General features: G+C 41.3%; 1 protein-coding gene across 2 annotated transcripts in view; it reads left to right on the top strand.

Moving 5' to 3' along the window:
- The window catches only part of LOC134200293 (bolA-like protein 2), a 66,463-nt gene that overhangs the window by 20,113 nt on the left and 27,087 nt on the right, over nt 1-19,263 (top strand). Inside the window, exon 2 of one of the 2 annotated variants that reach the window (XM_062672893.1) lies at nt 5,672-5,729. The exons of the other annotated variant lie outside the window; for it this stretch is intronic. Within the exon in view, the coding sequence (XP_062528877.1) occupies nt 5,706-5,729 (24 nt within the window). The 5' untranslated portion in view covers nt 5,672-5,705. The remainder of the gene's footprint in view (nt 1-5,671; nt 5,730-19,263) is intronic. 2 annotated transcript variants of the gene reach the window in all.

The raw sequence follows: 19,263 nt of genomic DNA, 5'->3' as shown, positions 1-19,263 counted from the left end.
ACAATCCCTGCCGCCTCATAATATCTATTTTCAAGAAAACCATGTCATAGACTTTAAGATCCAATGACTAATAACGAAACAGATTCTAAGAAGCTAATTCTGAAAACGCTTCGTTATCTTGTAACGAAAAAAATACCATCATTAATTTTGTCGAAAATTTCATGTGACGAAACATGAAGTGGATGATGTAATTATCGGCTCGACGCAAAAGGTCATAGACATGTAAGGTTTTTGCGATACGTTTACAGATATATACGTTTTCATTGTCTTAAATTGCGTATCTAGTGCTCTTTGGTTATATAAATAAATAAATAAATATTTACTAACAGTCACGCCACGTTAACTGGTCCCGTGATAAGTTCGTAAAGAACTTGTGTTACAGGTACCAGATGACGGAAATAAATATAAGATTTTTATAATACACATACACATATTTAATATACATCCATAACCCTGGAAAATACATTTATATTTATAATACAAATATCTTCCCTTGGCGGGATTCGAACCCGCGACCCCCTTGTGTGGTGACCATGTCACTTACCACTACACCAGACGGCCGTTAAATATGGCACATTAATTATATGGCAACGTTGTGGTTTGGCCATCAATGGACTCCGTGCTACGGTTGTAATGGTTCAGGTTTATATCCTGGAGGTCCTTTGTGGTAATTGCATAATGCATAATAAATTCACGACGTTTGGCATTTTTGTCGTTTTTTTTTTTTAACACCATTTAAATCAATTAAGGCAATAATTATTTAAGGTATTTGCGCCAGGGCGGATACTTTGAAATTATGAAGAGTATTTTTTTTAATTCGCTTTTCCTTTTGATGAATTATATAAGTACTGTTTGTGGTCACAAACATAGATTTAACAGGTAAAAGCTGTGTTTCCTGTTATTCAGTTATAGAAATAGAACATATTTTTAGACCGATAATCTATATATATATAAAAATGAATTGCTGTTCGTTAGTCTCACTAAAACTCGAGAACGGCTAGACCGATTTGGCTAATTTTGGTCTTGAATTATTTGTGGAAGTCCAAGGAAGGTTTAAAAGGCAGATAAATATGAAAATACTCGGAATTAATTAAAAATAACAATTTTGTTTTCCTTTGATGTGTCCCCCGTCGGACGGATTTCTTTTGTTTGTTTTAAGTTTATTCTATACAAAAGTTTAGGTATTTTATTTATTGATTGGGGCACTACGAAGTCTGCCGGGTCAGCTAGTTATCTATAAAAATACGCCAATTCAATAATTAACAACTACGTCCAATCCATACAAAAATAGATTTTGCGGAAGAAACTATTTCATTATCACTATTTCATTCCTAAAGCGTACACCAAACTCGTGTGGCTTGTCTGAACTTGGACCACAATATGCACGCTCCAGCAATAGTTTATAACCATCAGGTCAAGACCATTATTTTAGTGATTATACAAAACCTATTTTTAAACGTTCAACCTGTCCCCTAGTACAACATTGCTATTAATATTTACATAATGTCGCAACTATTTTTGCCTATAGATGACGTAATCCACCGCACATTAGTCGTACCGTGAACCGTGTACCGGGTAAAGTAGACAATCTAAACCGTGGAAACTTTTGCGTGTGTTAGGACGAGGCCCGAATGCAAAGTTGATGATTCAGAAATACTTTGTTTGCTCAATGACCCAAAAATGACCAGAGACCATCCACCGGTGCCGTTCTCGCGCTGTATATCGCCAAACGGCTGTGGACCCCGGATAAGTCTGCTGCTGCTGCGGCCCAACCAAGAAGTATTTAAGTGGCCATCGAGAATTCCAAGATATGAGTTTTTTTTCACAAAAAGATTCACACACAACTAATTGATTTGTTGATTTTCTCGCAGGATATTTTGTTCCAGTGATGAATTCCTCAATCTTGCAAGTTTTAGGATCGCCTACCATAGGTGCTCCCTTTGAACCGAATGCAAAATCACGATGATCGAATCAGTACCTATGTGAAATTAGTGAGTGAAGTATTAAGGTTATTGTCATCCATTTGCTACGAATTTAAATTGTTAATGACGTGAAAGCAGAGCTTAAGGCCATCTGCGTGTTCTTCTTTTATAGTAAACTGTAAAATATAATCCAAAAGCATGAAGTTACAAAATTCAATGATACATGGTAATAGAGGATAATTTTTAAAACAATCAGAATTATCTTGAAGTCACGTACATCAGTTCGCTCCTTTCACGAAGTTCCTTAGAAATCGGGACGTCCAAGAATGTGTGGTGACTCACATGGTTAGTCCGTATTACATCTGAATTAGCACACAAAACATGATACACAATTGTAGATGATACGTGATTGTACGTGTTTTGTTTCGCGTAATATTTAGGCCTCTTGAAGGATGTAAAGAAACAGTTACAGAAACATCATCTGCAAAACCTTATCAGAAAATAAATATTTTGGACACAAGATTCACGGGTGTGTGTACGTGTGCGATGGAGGATTTTGTTCTATTCTATCAGCCCACAGGCGCCCACTGTTGGATATAGGTCTCACCCGAGCCTCACCACAACGATCGGTCCTGCGCTGCTTGCATCCAATGGATCCCCGCGAACCTCAATAGGTTCTCGGTCCACCTCGTGGGGGTCTATTTTTAAAATGATCTGTAGGATTGAAGGAAGTAAATAAATAAAAAAACAACACGCTAATACAAGAGACAATACTACATTTTTTTATTGTTGGTAGGACCTCTTGTGAGTCCGCACGGGTAGGTACCACCACCCCGCCTATTTCTGCCGTGAAGCAGTAATGCGTTTCGGTTTGAAGGGTGGGGCAGACGTCGTAACTATACTGAGACCTTAGACTCATATCTCAAGGTGGGTAGCAGCATTTACGTCGTAAATGTCTATGGGCTCCAGTAACCATTTAACACTATGTGGACTGTGTACTGTGAGATCGTCCACCCATCTAAGAAAAAGAAAGAAGAAGTAGAATAGATGAAGAATTAGAGGGTAACGCTTTAAAAATCTTTACTTTCTTCAATCAATGTTTGAAGAAAACCTATTATTTGGACGACAATAGCATAATAATGAAGAAATATTAGGTCATAGACCCAAAAATGTGTTATGCGGATCCTTCCATCCTATGATTACGTAGTATTTTTATTACAATACCGATTACTGAATATAGCACAGCCCTATTTTAAAATAAGACTTCCTTTGTCATTACCAAACGTCTGACTGAATCAATAGTTGAATTGCGAATATTGTCTGATGTTGTTATCTTCAATGGTCTTCTCGAACGGGACAAATGGAGCGCAGATTCAATGAGAAAATAACCTAGGGAATTATTGAACAATGCTTCGTAATTAATAATAGGTTGTGGTTCAAAGTACTCCGATGAATGGAAATAATTAATCGAATTTGGTACACCGGTTGACGCAGCTGACGGAAATCCTTGCAAAATGCAAATGTTTTTTAAATATTGAACAGTATGTAGAAGCCGATTGCTTTTAAGACCTTGTTTTTCGACGCGAGTTAAATATTCTATGTGTGTATTAATCTGTACGTTATTATACTACTGATATATCAACCATTATTTTTAATGGTTCGAAATTATAACTTTACATTTCTCAAACTATAACATAAATTTAAAATTTTAACCGACTTCAAAAAAGGAGGAGGTTCTCAATTAGACTAGGTATGTTTGTTACCTAATAACTTTTGACTGGGTGAATCGATTTTGATGATTCTTTTTTTATTAGAAAGCTGACGCTCCCCGCGTGGTCCCATTACAATGTAGTCCAGTTCTGATAATGGTGTCCACGAGAAAACCACTAATTCTTAAATGTTCATTAAGTACGTGCGCGACATATATTAATAACTCAATAACTCAATATCACGGCAACCGATTTCGATGATTATTGTTTTTAGTGTATATTAATTTGTTTTGGAATATCTTTTTTTTTTTATATTTGAAGTCGGTTTTTGTTAAAGCATGTCTATTTACAATAATTATCTTTGTAAAAAGAAATTCGTCAATGATTTAGACAAAGAAATTTAATATTATAAAAACTTTTTAAACTTTTAGTTCTTGATTTGATTGGCTTTTAACGTGTAGCAGTTTAAAAGGAAATATCTGATGATCAGGGGCGGAGTTATTGTTTCTTAACTAAATGAAATCAGCAGAACAGAAACAGCTGAGTTATGTGGCTAATACGGGACCACTCCATATCTTCTTGTGGATGTAAAAGAGAACTAGGGGATTCCTTGTAGACTGGACGTTGTCTAAGCATTTAACCAGTGTGCTGTGAACGCCAATCAGTTGGTATTGTAAGGCCACTCCTAGGCAGCTACACCTACGAAGTAGTCATGCTATTTGCTTGCTATTTTTTTGCCACGTACCATCCGGCTATGGAATGAGCTCCCCTCCACGGTGTTTCCCGAGCGCTATGACATGTCCTTCTTCAAACGAGGCTTGTAGAGAGTATTAAGCGGTAGGCAGCGGCGTGGCTCTGCCTCTGGCATTGCTGAAGTCCATGGGCGACGGTAACCACTCACCCTCAGGTGGGCTGTATGCTCGTCTGCCTGCAAGGGCAATAAAAAAAAAGTGGTGGGAGTGGTAAGATATTCGTTATATATTATTATGTATGTATTGATGAAATTGCGAAATTCGATCTCGAGATTCCACGGTGTAATGTCTATGGACTGCATCAACCATTTTGCACCGGGTGAAGAGGAACCTCATTCGTCCAAATCCAGAATAAACAATGAAGCAAAAAAAAAAAAACAAAGCATCTACTATTTTGGAGCGACATAAACTAATATTTAAGAAAAGCTTAAAATTAATCTATACTAATATTATAAAGCTGAAGAGTTTGTTTGTTTGAACGCGCTAATTTCAGGAACTGCTGGTCCGATTTGAAAAATTCTTTCAATGTTATATAACATCACGGAAAACCTATACAAGTGGAGCACCAATAAAGAATGTTTCAAAATAGGGGTTTAAATAGCTCCTTAACATTCTATAATTCAAAAATATTTTCACTTTCTACGTAAATGAAGTGGGGGTAAAATTTAGCGTTATGCCAAAGTAAATAGTCCACGCGGACAGAGTCGCGGATAAAAGCTAGTCTATATCTATACTATCTATACTAATATTATAAAGAGGAAAGATTTGTTTGTTTGTTTGTTTCGAATAGGCTCCGAAACTACTGGACCGATTTGAAAAATTCTTTTTCCATTAGAAGCCGACATTGTCTCTGATGAACATAGGCTACTTTTTTTTAATTTTTTTTTATTTTATTTTTTTGGTTTCATGTGTGTTTTAATGTTTCCGAAGCGAAGCGAGGGCGGGTCGCTAGTATTAAATAACTTGAAAATCATTTAACCAAATGCCGGCGCATCCCTGATCACAATATTTTTGCCCTGAAAATTCCGTTGAGCCCGTGATAATTACATATGACTAGCGGTTTCTCAGTAAAGCACATCGAAGATTCAAGTATTAAAATTAAGCCTGATGACACTCAGACAGGATTGTAATGTTGATAACAATGACTTGATAGTGTGGTGGTGGTAATGATATAGTCATTTACTTAATGATTATTAAGATAAAAACTGTTTTTCCTCGTATTGTAGTTGTTGATAGAGCTTGAGAATCGTTATTAAAATGGATTTTCGTATTTCTACATTTGTTTCAGAGTTCGTTGCCAGATCACTCGTCGGTTTGAGTGAATGAAACTGTTTTTCGCAATGAAGATTAAGGAAAAATTGTTTTTGTTTTTTAAGAATCTATCTTTTTTTTTTGTGGACGTTTGGTATTCGAAAGTCAAGCGTACTTATTTTTGGTTTTTTGTTTAATGTTTTTTTTTTATTTTTATTGCTTAGTTGGATGGACGAGCTCACAGCCCACCTGATGTTAAGTGGTTACTGGAACCCATAGACATCTACAACGTAAATGCGCCACACAGCTTGAGATATAAGTTCTAAGGTCTCAGTTTAGTTATAACGGCTGCCCCACCCTTCAAACCGAAACGCATTAGTGCTTCACGGCAGAAATAGGCGGGGCTGTGGTACCTACCCGTGCGGACTCACAAGAGGACTCCTACCACCAGTGATTACGCAAATTATAATTTTGCGGGTTTGATTTTTATTACACGATGTTATTCCTTCACCGTGGAAGTCAATCGTGAACAATTGTTGAGTAAGTATTTCATTAGAAAAATTGGTACCCGCCTGCGGGATTCGAACACCGGTGCATCGCTATATACGAATGCACCGGACGTCTTATCCTATAGGCCACGACGACTTCAGAGCCAACTGCTTTTGTTTATAGTTCCGAGGTCAATACGATGGGTAAAAAAGGATATTTGGTTTAAGCGATATTTAGGCGACTTTACAGGAGAGCCATTTGAAGTTTAAATTTTCGAAAAAATATTATAAGATAAACCTTTTTCAGCTATTGGAATGAAGTAAACTTAATTGAAGTTTTTAGTTCACGGTATTTTATTATTAACAAAAAGTCAAATCAAAATAATTTAACATAACTCAACCCACACAGTAGAACAGATCTTCCAATGCGCTTGAAGGAGGCACAGTTCCCAAGATACTGGCTACGTTGCCTCGTTGGACAGCCAGACTCACTCTCTGTGCAAAGTACCAGCCAGCCTTAGCATCATGTGTAACCTCCTTCAAGCGTTTGGAGATTTCTGTTAAAAATTTCTTTGCTTCAGGGCCCCAAGGGCCCATCGTCTCAACCGCGAAAGGCAAAAAAGAATAAGAAGATCCCAAACCCGAATACTTCCGCTTTTTTGTAATTTCTGCTGAAGCTGCAGCTGAACCGCTGAATTGAAGTTCAATTAAGAACGTCGAACTGTTGATGCTAATACCAAATAAAACTCACCTTTAATTACAAAGATACATTATGTCGTGTATCAAGCGAAATCTTTTTTTTTTATGACCCTTATGCAGACGCAGCATACGGCCCACCTGATGATGAGTGGTTACCGTCGCTCATGGACTTCAGCAATGCCAGGGGCAGAGCCAAGCCGCTGCCTACCGCTTAATACTCTCCACAAGCCTCTTTTGAAGAAGGACATGTCATAGCGCTCGGGAAACACCGTGGAGGGGAGCTCATTCCATAGCCGGATGGTACGTGGCAAAAAAGATCTCTGGAAACGCACTGTGGATGACCGCAGTGGCTCCAGGTAGTACGGATGAACTCCACTCCGTAATCTCGCTCAAACAAAATAGCAACTCAGTCCTTGAATACGTTTACATATTTTTATCGCAATATGCATTTGTCAGATACATGCAGCTATATGGTCATTAAGACAAAATCCCATTGACCTTTCGAAGATGCACAAGAAACATTCGTTTAGGATTTGAAGTTTTATTTTTTACGCAATAATACCCGACGATTAACTATCTCGCCTTGAAAGTAATGTGTACTTTGCGGGTTAAGATTTTGCAGTCTGTTTCTCAACCGGCACATTGACACGCTGTTAGTTTTCTGAAAATCAAAATGCTTCCTGCGTTTTATTTTTGTGTAGCCTCTTCTAGTATATTTTTTTTTATTGCTTTAATGGGTGGACAAGCTCACAACCCACCTGGTGTCAAGTGGTTACTGCAGCTCATAGACATTTACAACGTAAATGCGCCACGCACCTTGAGATATAAGTTCTAAGGTCTCAAGTATAGTTACAACGGCTGCCCCACCCTTCAAACCGAAACGCAATTACTGCTTCACGGCAGAAATATAATGTAAAACTCCCTTGTTTACCTACTTTTAGGTATAATAATTCACTTGTTAATATCTTTAATGAGTTACAAAACTTTGATGACTAAATTAAACTATTTAATATTCTTAAACACTAAATAAAAGTAATTTTCAGTTCAACAAAGTTAAATCGTAACAACTCAACAAAAGTATTATGACATCCCAGATTTGTCTCTTTTTTTTTTTTTTTTTTTTTTCTACAGGAGAAAATCGCCGGATCCCCACCCGCGCGGCAGGTGGGGTATGTGGGAGTTGAACCTCACTAAAAACTCCTGCCGCTCACAACCGGCGCCCTACCTCGGACCGGGCCGGAGCCCAGTCGGGGCTATTGAAACGGCGGGACAGGGTTGACGCAGAGCACATTACATCCATCCCACCGTCCCACGGACGCCGGACCGGTGGCCGCCAGCGAAACGACCACCGGTTCCCTCGTTCAGCGGGCCGAGAGCCCGCTTTGATGGCGCCGCGTTACACCTTCCCCCAGAGCGGTCGGGGGAACGCGGTCTACCATCACCCGGCTTCCTATTGCGGGTGAGCGTGCAGAGCACGCCACCCCTCGTCTGGGTCCCTCCCCGCACAAAACGGGTGGGACCCCTAGCTCTTAGGGGGCCAGGTCACGGATACGACCCCGGTCCCGACCCCCTGCTCGGCGGCGGCGGGTTTCTGCGTAGTGAGGAGAGCTTTCCCTCACTCGCCCCGCCGCCTCCTTCTGCGAGATGGTGCACTCGCAGAAGTCGAGCATAGCCTTCCATGACTCATCGCTGCCAAGCATCGACGCCACGACGCCAGGCAGCGACAAGTCAGGTCCTATCTTTGCGACCAGGACACGGCGCTGCACCTCCCAAGCGGGGCAGACAGCGAGCGTATGCTCCGCCGTGTCCAGGTCGTGTCCACAATGGTGACACCTCGTCGTCGGCTCAGCCCCTATCCGGCGCAGGTACTTCCCGAAGCATCCGTGCCCGGTCAGCACCTGCACCAGACGAAAGGTGAGACGTCCCTCGCCACGATTCACCCAGTCATCAAAGACCGGGTAAACCGCCTCGACGGTCCGTAGCCCCCACGTGGGGTTGGCTAATCGCCTCGACCACGACTCGAGCACGGACCGCCGAGAATGGGCCTTCCGCGCCCGCAGCTCACTCTCGGGGACACGCGCCACGCCCCGAGCACGAAGCTCGCTGCGCCACCGATAGTCGGCAGCGAGCGACTCCGCCTCCAGCTCCCATGGCGGCGTCCCCGCCAAAACACACGCCGCCTCGAAGGAGACGGTGCGATATCCGCGGATGACCCTGATGGCAACGGTGCGCTGCGGCCGGCGCAAGAACCGAGCCATAGTGGCCCGGTTGCGCGGCTCAGCCCACACAGGTGCACCGTACAGGGCCATCGATCGCACCACCCCCGCGTAGAGACGGCGCACAACCTGATCCGGTCCCCCAATATTCGGGAGCAGCCGGCTCAAAGAACCGGCCGTCCCCATCAATCGGGGGACCAGCTCCGCAAAGTGAGCACGAAAGGCCCACCGGCTGTCCAACACGAGGCCGAGGTACTTCAACTGCACCCCGACCCCTATCCGGACGCCTCCAACCACGATGTGGGTGTCAACGGGTGGCGCCCTCCGCGGCCCGTGAAACCACAGAGCCTCGGATTTATTGAGCGCCACGTCGAAACCCAGCCTCCTTATCCTTCCGACGACGAGGGCCACTCCCGCTGTGGCGAGACGGGCAGACTCCCTAAAATCATCCCCCCGGGCCACGACCAACGTGTCGTCCGCGTAACAAATAACGCGGAGGCCCGGGAGGAGGGCGCCCCTCAGCACCCAGTCGTACCCGATATTCCACAAGAGGGGGCCGAGAACCGACCCCTGCGGAACACCACGCACGACCGGAAAACGATGAAGGGTCCCACCGTACCCGGTACATACGACCGACCTGGCCCCCAAATAGGACCCAACCAGCCGGCGGAGGTAGAGGGGCACTCCATGCCTCTCCAGTGCCCCCCCTATCACGGTCCAGGGCAGAGTGTTAAATGCGTTGGCGATGTCAAGAGACACCGCCAGCGCCACCCCACCCCGAGAAACGGCCTCGTCCGAGAGGGACCGCACGCGAAGAATTGCATCCACGGTCGAACGGCCCTCCCGGAAGCCGTACTGCTCCGCCGACAGGTCAGGCCCCACCCCGACCAGGTGCCGAACGATGCGGGCAGCCAGAATACGTTCCAGCAATTTTCCCGCCTCGTCCAGCAGCACGATAGGACGATACCCGGCGGCTGTATCCACCGGGCGCCCCTCCTTCCTCAACAACACAAGTCTACCCGTCCGCCAGAGCGACGGAAACCGTCCCGACTCCAAGCAGCCATTATATAGCTCAAGGAGCCGGTCCCCCAGGGGGAAAGCCGGTCCCCCAGGGAGATTTGTCTCTAATCTAACTCTAGTTTCTATTCCCCCCAATCTACTGTAATAATAACAAAACGATCCTGCAAAACGCAACATCGTAAACTTTTATCGATTTAATTCCAAGAAAGATGAACGTCAAAAGCCCCCATCATGTAAATATAGGTTGTAAATGTAGTTTACAAGGTTTATAGTGTAGAATCGGGTTCCGGCTTCCCCTTTTAACGCAATTGCCTCAGTATCGTGCACACCAAGAGAGGTACACTAAATTTAATCCCGCAACACCATGGAACCTGCGTGACTTATTAAGATATAATAGAAATCACTACATAGTATAAAACAGTCGCTTTTTCTGTCCCTATATCTGTCTGTCCGTATGTATGCTTAAATCTTTAAAACTACGCAACGGATTTTGATGCGTTTTTTTTTATTAGATAGAGTGATTGAAGAGGAAGGTTTATATGTATAATAATATCCATTAAATAGTGGAGAAATCAATAATAAATTACAGTTTCCGAAGCGAAGCGAGGGCGGGTCGTTAGTAGTGATATAAGTATTCAATGTTCGAGGAAAATTCTCATAAACCTCTGCTTATAGATATATTTTTACATAAAATATAAATGTCTAAATTTACAAAGTTGACAAGTCATTACGGATCCTACCAATCCATTCACGGTGATTTTAGGTACCACAAGCACCGGTCACCGTCCTCGCCGAACCCGTCGGTTGCGACGAAGAGCTTGACGAGTAAATTAACCCATAGACACAGCCCACTGAGTTTCTCGCCGAATCATCTCAGTGGGTCGCGTTACTGATGCGGTGGTAGAGTCTGCGAAGCACTGCTCATGCTAGGGCCAGTCTTAGCAACACTTCCAGTTTGAGCCCCGTGAGCTCACCTACACGTTAGGGTGAAGCTGAAGTAGCCTCTCAAGGCTATCAGCATAGGTAGGAAAAAATCACATACTTTTAAACTCGAGCGCTACTGATGGAACAACTGTATTTAATTACAATGTTAGATGAAAGTTATCATTTTCTTAATATGTCCTTAAAAGTTAAGTATTTATTTTGAAAGACGTAATATGATGACTTTTTGTATAGCCTATTTACTCTTTTATTCGGCCATAATGTTTTAATTTAATAAACAAATAAGTATTTAAAGTGAGACCGCGTCAGTTTTCTCACTTTGACGTATTATTTATTCCATTACGAACAATTACAGAATAATTGGGTCAAGTGGTGCGCCGAAATATATTGAAATGAAATGAATTGGTCCCAATTTGACGATACGTGGCCTATATTTATAAACGATTTCGATTCGCGAATACTCTTGAGAGGAATTTGCTCCATTGAATATCAATATTTTGTCATTGAAGACGCTACGATACACATGTATCGGTATATTTGTGCACGTGCATAAAACACGTGCGCGGTACTGCCCCTCGATTCCCATCGCTTGTTTCGATTATCCGTATGGAAATACTTCGGATTAGGGAATCTTTACGTAAGTTCATGGTTTCAAAAACTCTGCCCAACTACATTTTATTTCCAAGTATGAGGTACCATATTAGTACTAGTACAGATCTTATTTAAATTGCCAACGTGTAACTGATACTCTTCAATTTGGACGCTCTAATGTGGTAAATGCCCAATCGTATTTTCAATCAGTGCCATCTGGCTCGCTCATAATTAGTTTATTCAAGATTTACTTACATCAGTTGCAATCACTAAAGTACCTAATTATGCTTTCATTTCCCATGTAAATAAAATTTTCCCATTTAAAGATTACATAGCTAGTAACTTCAGACGTATCATTGCCATCTATCAAACCCACTGAGTATATCTTCGCCGGATCTTCTCATTGGATCGCGAATTCGATGCGGTGATAGATTCAATGAATCACTGCTCTCGTTAGGGCAGAGGTGCGTAAATTCTCATCTGTCCTAGTGAAAGCTAGCTAGAATAGCCCTCCGAGGCAAGTCGCAGATAGGTAGTCGAATATACTGTTTTCATATTTAAAACTGGATAATTTTCCTATTTCTTCTTCTAAGCGTTTTCTCGGGCTAGAACCAGGGTCCGCTTTCCTACTTAAACTCTTCCATTTTGCACGGTCTTCAACATCCTTTTGGATGAGGCTATTCTCCTCCATATATTTTTTTTATTGCTTAGATGGGCTGACGAGCCCACAGCCCACCTGATGTTAAGTGGTTACTGAAGCCCATGACATCTAAAACGTAAATTTGCCACCCACCTTGCGATATAAGTTCTAAGGTCTCAAGTATAGTTACAAAGGCTGTCCCGTCCTTCAAACCGAAACGCATTACTGCTTCACGGCAGAAATAGGCAGGGTGGTGGTACCTACCCGTGCGGACTCTCAAGAGGTTTTACCACCAGTACCATAATATTCGCTGTTATCACATACACCGAGTGTTTCTAGGGCCTACCTACATAAAAAAAAAACTCCCAACTTTCCAAGCGACGTAACCTATGTGTAATATAAATATTATTTCATTAAACCCATACCCGTACAGTAATTACTTAACACTCCGCTTTTAGTGTGACCAGTCATCAACGAGACGCGGCCGTGTTTATTTTAAAACGTTGGTCAGTTTTGCGGTCAGGTTGGTTTTGTGCCACTGTTCTGTCTTTAAACTCCTTGTTGTGTAATATTTTCGTCTCACACCCATTTCGTGACACGCAATTAATCGTGGAGGGTAAAGGTACAAATGATATTATGTGAGGAGACGTCTTTAGAAAGAGAAGGGGAGAGAAAGAGAAAGTATACTTTATTGGTCAAGCATAATTAACATTGAAAATTCGGTAATAGGTAATAATAGCCTCTAGGCGGTATTATCGCTAAAAGTATATCGCTAAAAAATTTTTGCGGTAGGCAGCGGTTTGGTTCTGCCCCTGGCATTGCTGAAGTCCATGGGCAACGGTAACCACTCACCATCAGGTGGGCCGTATGCTCGTCTGCCTACAAGGGCAATAAAAAAAAAAAAAAGATACCTCTTCCGGAGAACCGTTTTCACATACGCCAAATGATGAAAGGTATATTGCGATGTCGCTAGATATATTTTATAAAAAACTGAACCATAGAAGGTCTATCATGTTGTTTAAACTCAATTATTTTAAATGTTTTCAGCTCCTAACGAGTTGTAACAAACAATAATTTTCAGCCGCGTCTCTTGGCTGCTTTTCGATTGTCTGTTTATGAATGATTTAATGTTTGCGAATGAATGTTCTCGAAATATTGAGACTTTTAACAAGATACAAAGTGGGAGAGTGCTTTTCAATTTGTCCAGTTTATGGGAGTGGTCAACAGAAAGCTTTCACTTCTCATTAGCAAAATTATCCCTATATTTTAATGTCACGTATTGGCTCGTCAGACTACAATTGAGCCTAGTGTTGACTGTGGAACCCCCCTACTCTGACCGAGCTCTGTTCCCGGATATCGGACGTTGGGTGGTTGTACCCTACAAGGAGAGTCATTTGGTGGGGAGGGCTTTAACACGTCCCAGGGCCCACGGTCTGCTCCCAACGTCTGCCATCAAGTCCCACATACCCCGCGAGCCCCCTAGACGTTGAGAACTCGAATTAGGTTCGGCCCGAAACAAAAGGTTTCAATTGAGCCATGAAATGAGTAACCAAGATACAAACACGGTGACCCAATACTGTCGTATTTCAATCGATGCCGTTATACCGGACGGTTGTTATAAGGTAACCTACTTCGCTGATTGAGTGTCCAGACTCTGCTGCCATTACACACACCTTCGAACTTTGTATGTCAATCTTAATTAAACGAATATTAAGTGAGAACTCTTATAACCTCATTTAAATAATGACATGACATTCCGGGGCTCGAAAATAAAGCGTATTTGACCAGTACGTTTGAGAAAAAAAAAAAGCCTACGAACAAACTTTTAAATCTATCTATCTATATATATAAAAATGAACTGCTGGACCGATTTGGCTAATTTTGGCCTTGAATTATTTGTGGAAGTCCAGAGAAGGTTTAAAAGGTAGATAAATATGAAAATGCTCTGATTTAAATAAAAATAACAATTTTGTTTTTCCTTTGATGTGTCTCCCGTCGCTCGGGCGGATTCCTTTTGTTTGTTTTAAGTTTATTTTATACAAAAGTTTAGGTCTTTTATATATCGATTGAGGCATTACGAAGTCTGCCGGGGCAGGCAGTCCATAATATTTATATGTACACAATAGTCTTTAAACACAACGCGATTCGTTTAATGACAATAATTGTTCAATATATGTCACGCTCAATCGCATAGGAGTTTTCAATAAAGCCTTGCACTTAAAACAGTTCACGCAAGTAATACCAAAAAACGGATTCAAACTCTTAAAGTATATTTTGTTTACACATAACCACGTGTACTATGCTATCGGCATTTTTAAATATGTCATAATTATCCTGCCCTTCTCCCAGTCACCTGGGGTCGGCGCAACATGTTTTCTCCTTCCATACTCTTCTATCATATACCATTTCTTCGCTCACTCCCCTCCTACCCATATCGTCTTTGACACAATCCATCCATTTCCTCTTAGGTCTACCTCCTCCTCTAAATCCTTCCACATTCATAGTTAACACTCTCTTAACAACCTCATTTTCAAGTTATATTAATTTATTTTAAATATGTATCAGAGTATAAAGCACACGAAACCGCTCGCGATAGATATCCCTAATATTGCTGTCAGTCGCGATGATTGAATTCATGATACGAACAAATAAATCGCAGTCTATCCAACTGCGAAGTCATAAAATATCAAATAACCATCGTCCGAAAATATCTGAACTGTTGTTTATTACGCTGATCACGTCATTCCTGACGCAGAACCTAATTGTTTCCATAAACGATAATGCGAACCGTCTCGTCCGATGCGGTTGTGGTAATGTGTCGGGTACAAAGAAAAAGTTGTATTCGAAAATGTCTGTGGTTTTAATTATATTAACAATATCCAAAAAAGTATAATTATATGCGTGTGTGTGTGTGTGTGTCAAATACATGGTAGTGTGCGTAATGTTTTTTTATTGACTTTCTGTATTTTTTATGCATATTTTTTTTTTATTAGCATTCTACACTCCCTCTGTATTCTCTATGAGTGGGGAAAATTTAACTCCTCCGTCTGTGAATTTTCGTAAAAAGAGATACAAAGTTTTTGCTTCACGTATTAATATACTAGCGACCCGCCCTCGCTTCGCTTCGGAAACATTAAAACACACATGAAACCAAAAAAAAAAATAAAAAAAAATTAAAAAAAGTAGCCTATGTTCATCAGGGACAGTGTCGGCTTCTAATGGAAAAAGAATTTTTCAAATCGGTCCAGTAGTTTCGGAGCCTATTCGAAACAAACAAACAAATCTTTCCTCTTTATAATATTAGTATAGATAGATTAACAATATCCAAAAAAGTATAATTATATGCGTGTGTGTGTGTGTCAAATACATGGTAGTGTGCGTAATGTTTTTTTTTATTGAATTCTGTATTTTGTATGCATAATTTTAAAAAAAAATAGCATTCTGCACTCCTGCTCTATATTCTCTATGAGTGGGGAAAATTTAATACTCCTCCGTCCGCGCAATTTTCGTAAAAATGGGTACAAAGTTTTCGCTTCACGTATTAATATATAGATTGGAAGTTTAAAACGGGAGACTCCACTATAAGTCACCAAGTCTGGCAGTTAGAAGATTAATAGTAATAGTAAAGGCGCGTGCTGATACAGAACAGAAAATATCTCACTTATATTTAAAAATCTGCTAAAATATGCCAATTAATAACGATATTGTCGAAGATCATAAATTGCACCGAAATTATTGACGAATTGAAGGCCGAAAGGTCAATGTCCGCCTTTCACCTGTACAGATGCATCAGACGTTAATGTTGCCAGTAATTAATCTAGGAAGTGCATTAAATGCTGCGCACCAATACCTTCCCGATGAGGGAGTGTATAGGTCAAGCGGTGACCTTCCTTGACTTTCATTTTTTGCAGCGATTTCATTTGAAAATAGTTATCAAACAAAAAATATTTTTCACACATTTCGCTGACCAGCTGGTTAGAATCCGATAAAATTGTGTATTTCTAAGAATCTGGCAAGCGTAAACGTTCTTAGAACTAGCGATGAAAAACTTCATGTAGTTTTCATTTGTCTTTCAATGCGGAAAGCAAACAATTTGTAAAAAACAGTTTTTTTTAATCCCACCTAAGCTGGTAGCCTTGAGAGGCTTGCCAGCGTAACCTAACAAGTAGGTGAGCTCACGGGGCTCAAACCTGACGACGTTGCTAACACTAATCCTAGCAAGAGCAGTGCTTCGTAGAATCTATCACCGGATCGGAAAGGCGACCCACTGAGAAGATTTAGCGAAAACTCAGTGGGCTTTATCTGTGGGGTAAACAGTGATAGACACAAAAGCAGACAGACAATAATACAACCAATATAGTTATCGACTAAATGACACCCAGTCAACACAAACACTATTAAACTAATTCTAGCTTGACGAAGATTAAGTTAGAAATGGACAAAATATCACAAAAGAAAGTAATTAAACTGATATTTTATTACTCCTATAGACTGTAAACAATTTATTACTGTAAGTTAGCTACGCGCTCGGTATTGTAAGTCGCTGCTTCAGTTAGTTGACTTGATTTATCAGTGGAGGACGTCCGTTGGATTTTACGAAATCCGCGTCTAGGTCGCGCATCGTACTTTACACGTTGCGAGTTTTGTAAAGGCGGGGATTAAACGTTCGGTTTGGAGTCCTGACAGGTTAGTGTCATTTCGTATCCTCAGACTAGCGGGGTTCGTCTCCTGCCGAGCGAGACAATCCAAGAGGGACCGTCTAGGATTGTGGAACATAGTTGTTTGGGGGGAATTTCGAACTACATATCATGAGAAATTTCAAATGATATTTTATATTTATAATACCGCTACCCTTGTTGTTCAAGGTAGGGTCAATGGTAGAGATCTCGTGGACGAATCCCCATGCGTTGGACTGATCAGGTGAAAGACCTTACTGAAACCCTACTTAACGAGTGTGTGCGCCGGGCCTCGGTTCGCAAACTATGGAAAACATCTGTCAAGGCAATAATAAAAGCAAAAATTCCACATGACCACGACTGCTCTGCCAAGAGCAACCGATTATGATGATGATGACCCTTGTTAGTCCTAATATAAGAGCTAATGGTCACAAAAGCCAGATAGTCATCGTTTTCTGGCGCCTAGAACGATGGAAAAAGGCTTCTTGTCGGCTGGACGAACTTTAAAAATCCAAACGTTTTTAAATAAAATAAGTTTTAAAAGTCATGATCTATCACTTATCGCGTCTCCGGGACCTTGAACGAGCACGATTAGGTTTCCTCGCTTCTTATCAATAAACATTCTCGCGTTTCATGGATTAAACTCGGCGGGTTTTTGTAATCTTAATAAAGGTTATCGGTCCGTAGTGGCATTTTCTGGGTATCCGCCCATTTAATTAACATGATTTTCTTTGCTTTTCTCATTAATCACTACAGTCGTGATCTTGCTTCTGTATTTTTAGCGCGACATTCGATTGTGTCATACAGTCAAATCGTTTTGCTGCTGATCGAAAACTAGTTATATCTTTAATAATCTTCTCTTTTGTCGTATCACTATTGTCAGAGCGATCGTAGTAGTAATTCAGTTTCATTGCTGTGGGTAGATACTATACGCCTCACGAGCAATCGCCATTTCTCCCGGTTTGTGTTGAGCAAATATATAGAGCAAATTTTACCATACTTTGATCTAGTTTGATCATCGAACAGACCGGCAGTTAGCGTTGTTCAAACGCTTACCTAACTCCATAATAGCTATCGCATCTATCCGTAAATCATCAGATTTACAACACCCGCGAACGCTAACTCGTCGTGGTCGGTTCATCGAGATGTCCCCGGTGTTTTGTAATGTCGTATAATTTGTACGTGGACCTTGCGTTGACCGCGCGTCGACCGGTGTTTGGAGTTACGCAATTTCGCATGTAAGTGCCAGTTTTAGCTTCTACGCCCACATGACGTGACAGCGGCCGATCAAATTGAATGTCAGAGTTACGTGGCTTGATCGGTTTTGTTATAGTACGTATTGGTAGAATAGTGACGAATTTGGTACAATGCTTAAGGGTTATGGTTCGAATTTGCAATATAAAGTGATTTAATAGGTAAGGTGTATGGGTTAAAATTAATTGGGTCTGAAGGTTTGGTTGATTTGGCCGATTTTAACTAACTAAGATAAGCATTGTTCTGACGGTTGTCTCCAGATCTGTTTTGTTAACTAAGCTGTCTCATAAGCGATGCGTTGGATACGATCTCAATAGAATTTCAGCTCGTTGCCATGGAAACAGAACTCCAAATATCCATTAGTAAACAACCTACTATATCGGCGTGTCTTAAACGAATGTACGTAATACCTTGGTCGATATAGTAATAATGAGCGTCCCCCCCGTCCCCCATCCCGCCACGTTTTATATGTGGTATTTCGAACGACTCCATTTTGTTTTTTCAGTCAATTTGGAGAGAAGGTTTCCAATAAGCTCGCGAACAGGTCTACGCATTATCATTACACGTTGTAAATGATGTTTATTCCGGAATAGTTGGTCATGCGTCTCGGTAGTCTATATTTATTTGTTATTACCGTATTCCAATGAGACTTGTTGTCGTAATAAGTTTATAAGTTTGGATGCTAATGCTACGCGCGCGTACTTCGATGGTACGGTGCTAAAAACAGCAACATCAACAACAAAGATTCAACTGAATTTACGCACGAACGTATAAAACACGATAAAACAGACAAACCTATAAATATTTTTTATATTTCTTAGAAGGTTTGCGGTTTTTATAGCCCTTGTAGGCAGACGAGCATTCGGCCAATCTGATGGTGAGTGGTTACCGTCGCCCATGGACGTCAGCAAATGCCAGGGACAGAGCCAAGCCGCTGCCTACCGCTTAGTACTTTCCACAAGCCTCGTTTGAAGAAGGACATGTCATAGCGCTCGGGAAACACCGTGGAGGGAAGCTCATTCCAAAGTAAGTGGCAAAAAAGATCGCTGGAAACGCACTGTGGATGAACGCAGTGGCTCCAGGTAGTATGTATGGACTCTACT

The sequence above is a fragment of the Bombyx mori genome, chromosome 16, assembly GCF_030269925.1.
Source record: "Bombyx mori chromosome 16, ASM3026992v2".
Lineage (NCBI taxonomy): Eukaryota > Metazoa > Arthropoda > Insecta > Lepidoptera > Bombycidae > Bombyx > Bombyx mori.
The sequence above is the reverse complement of the archived record's forward strand: the minus strand, read 5'-3'. Positions and strand labels throughout refer to the sequence as shown.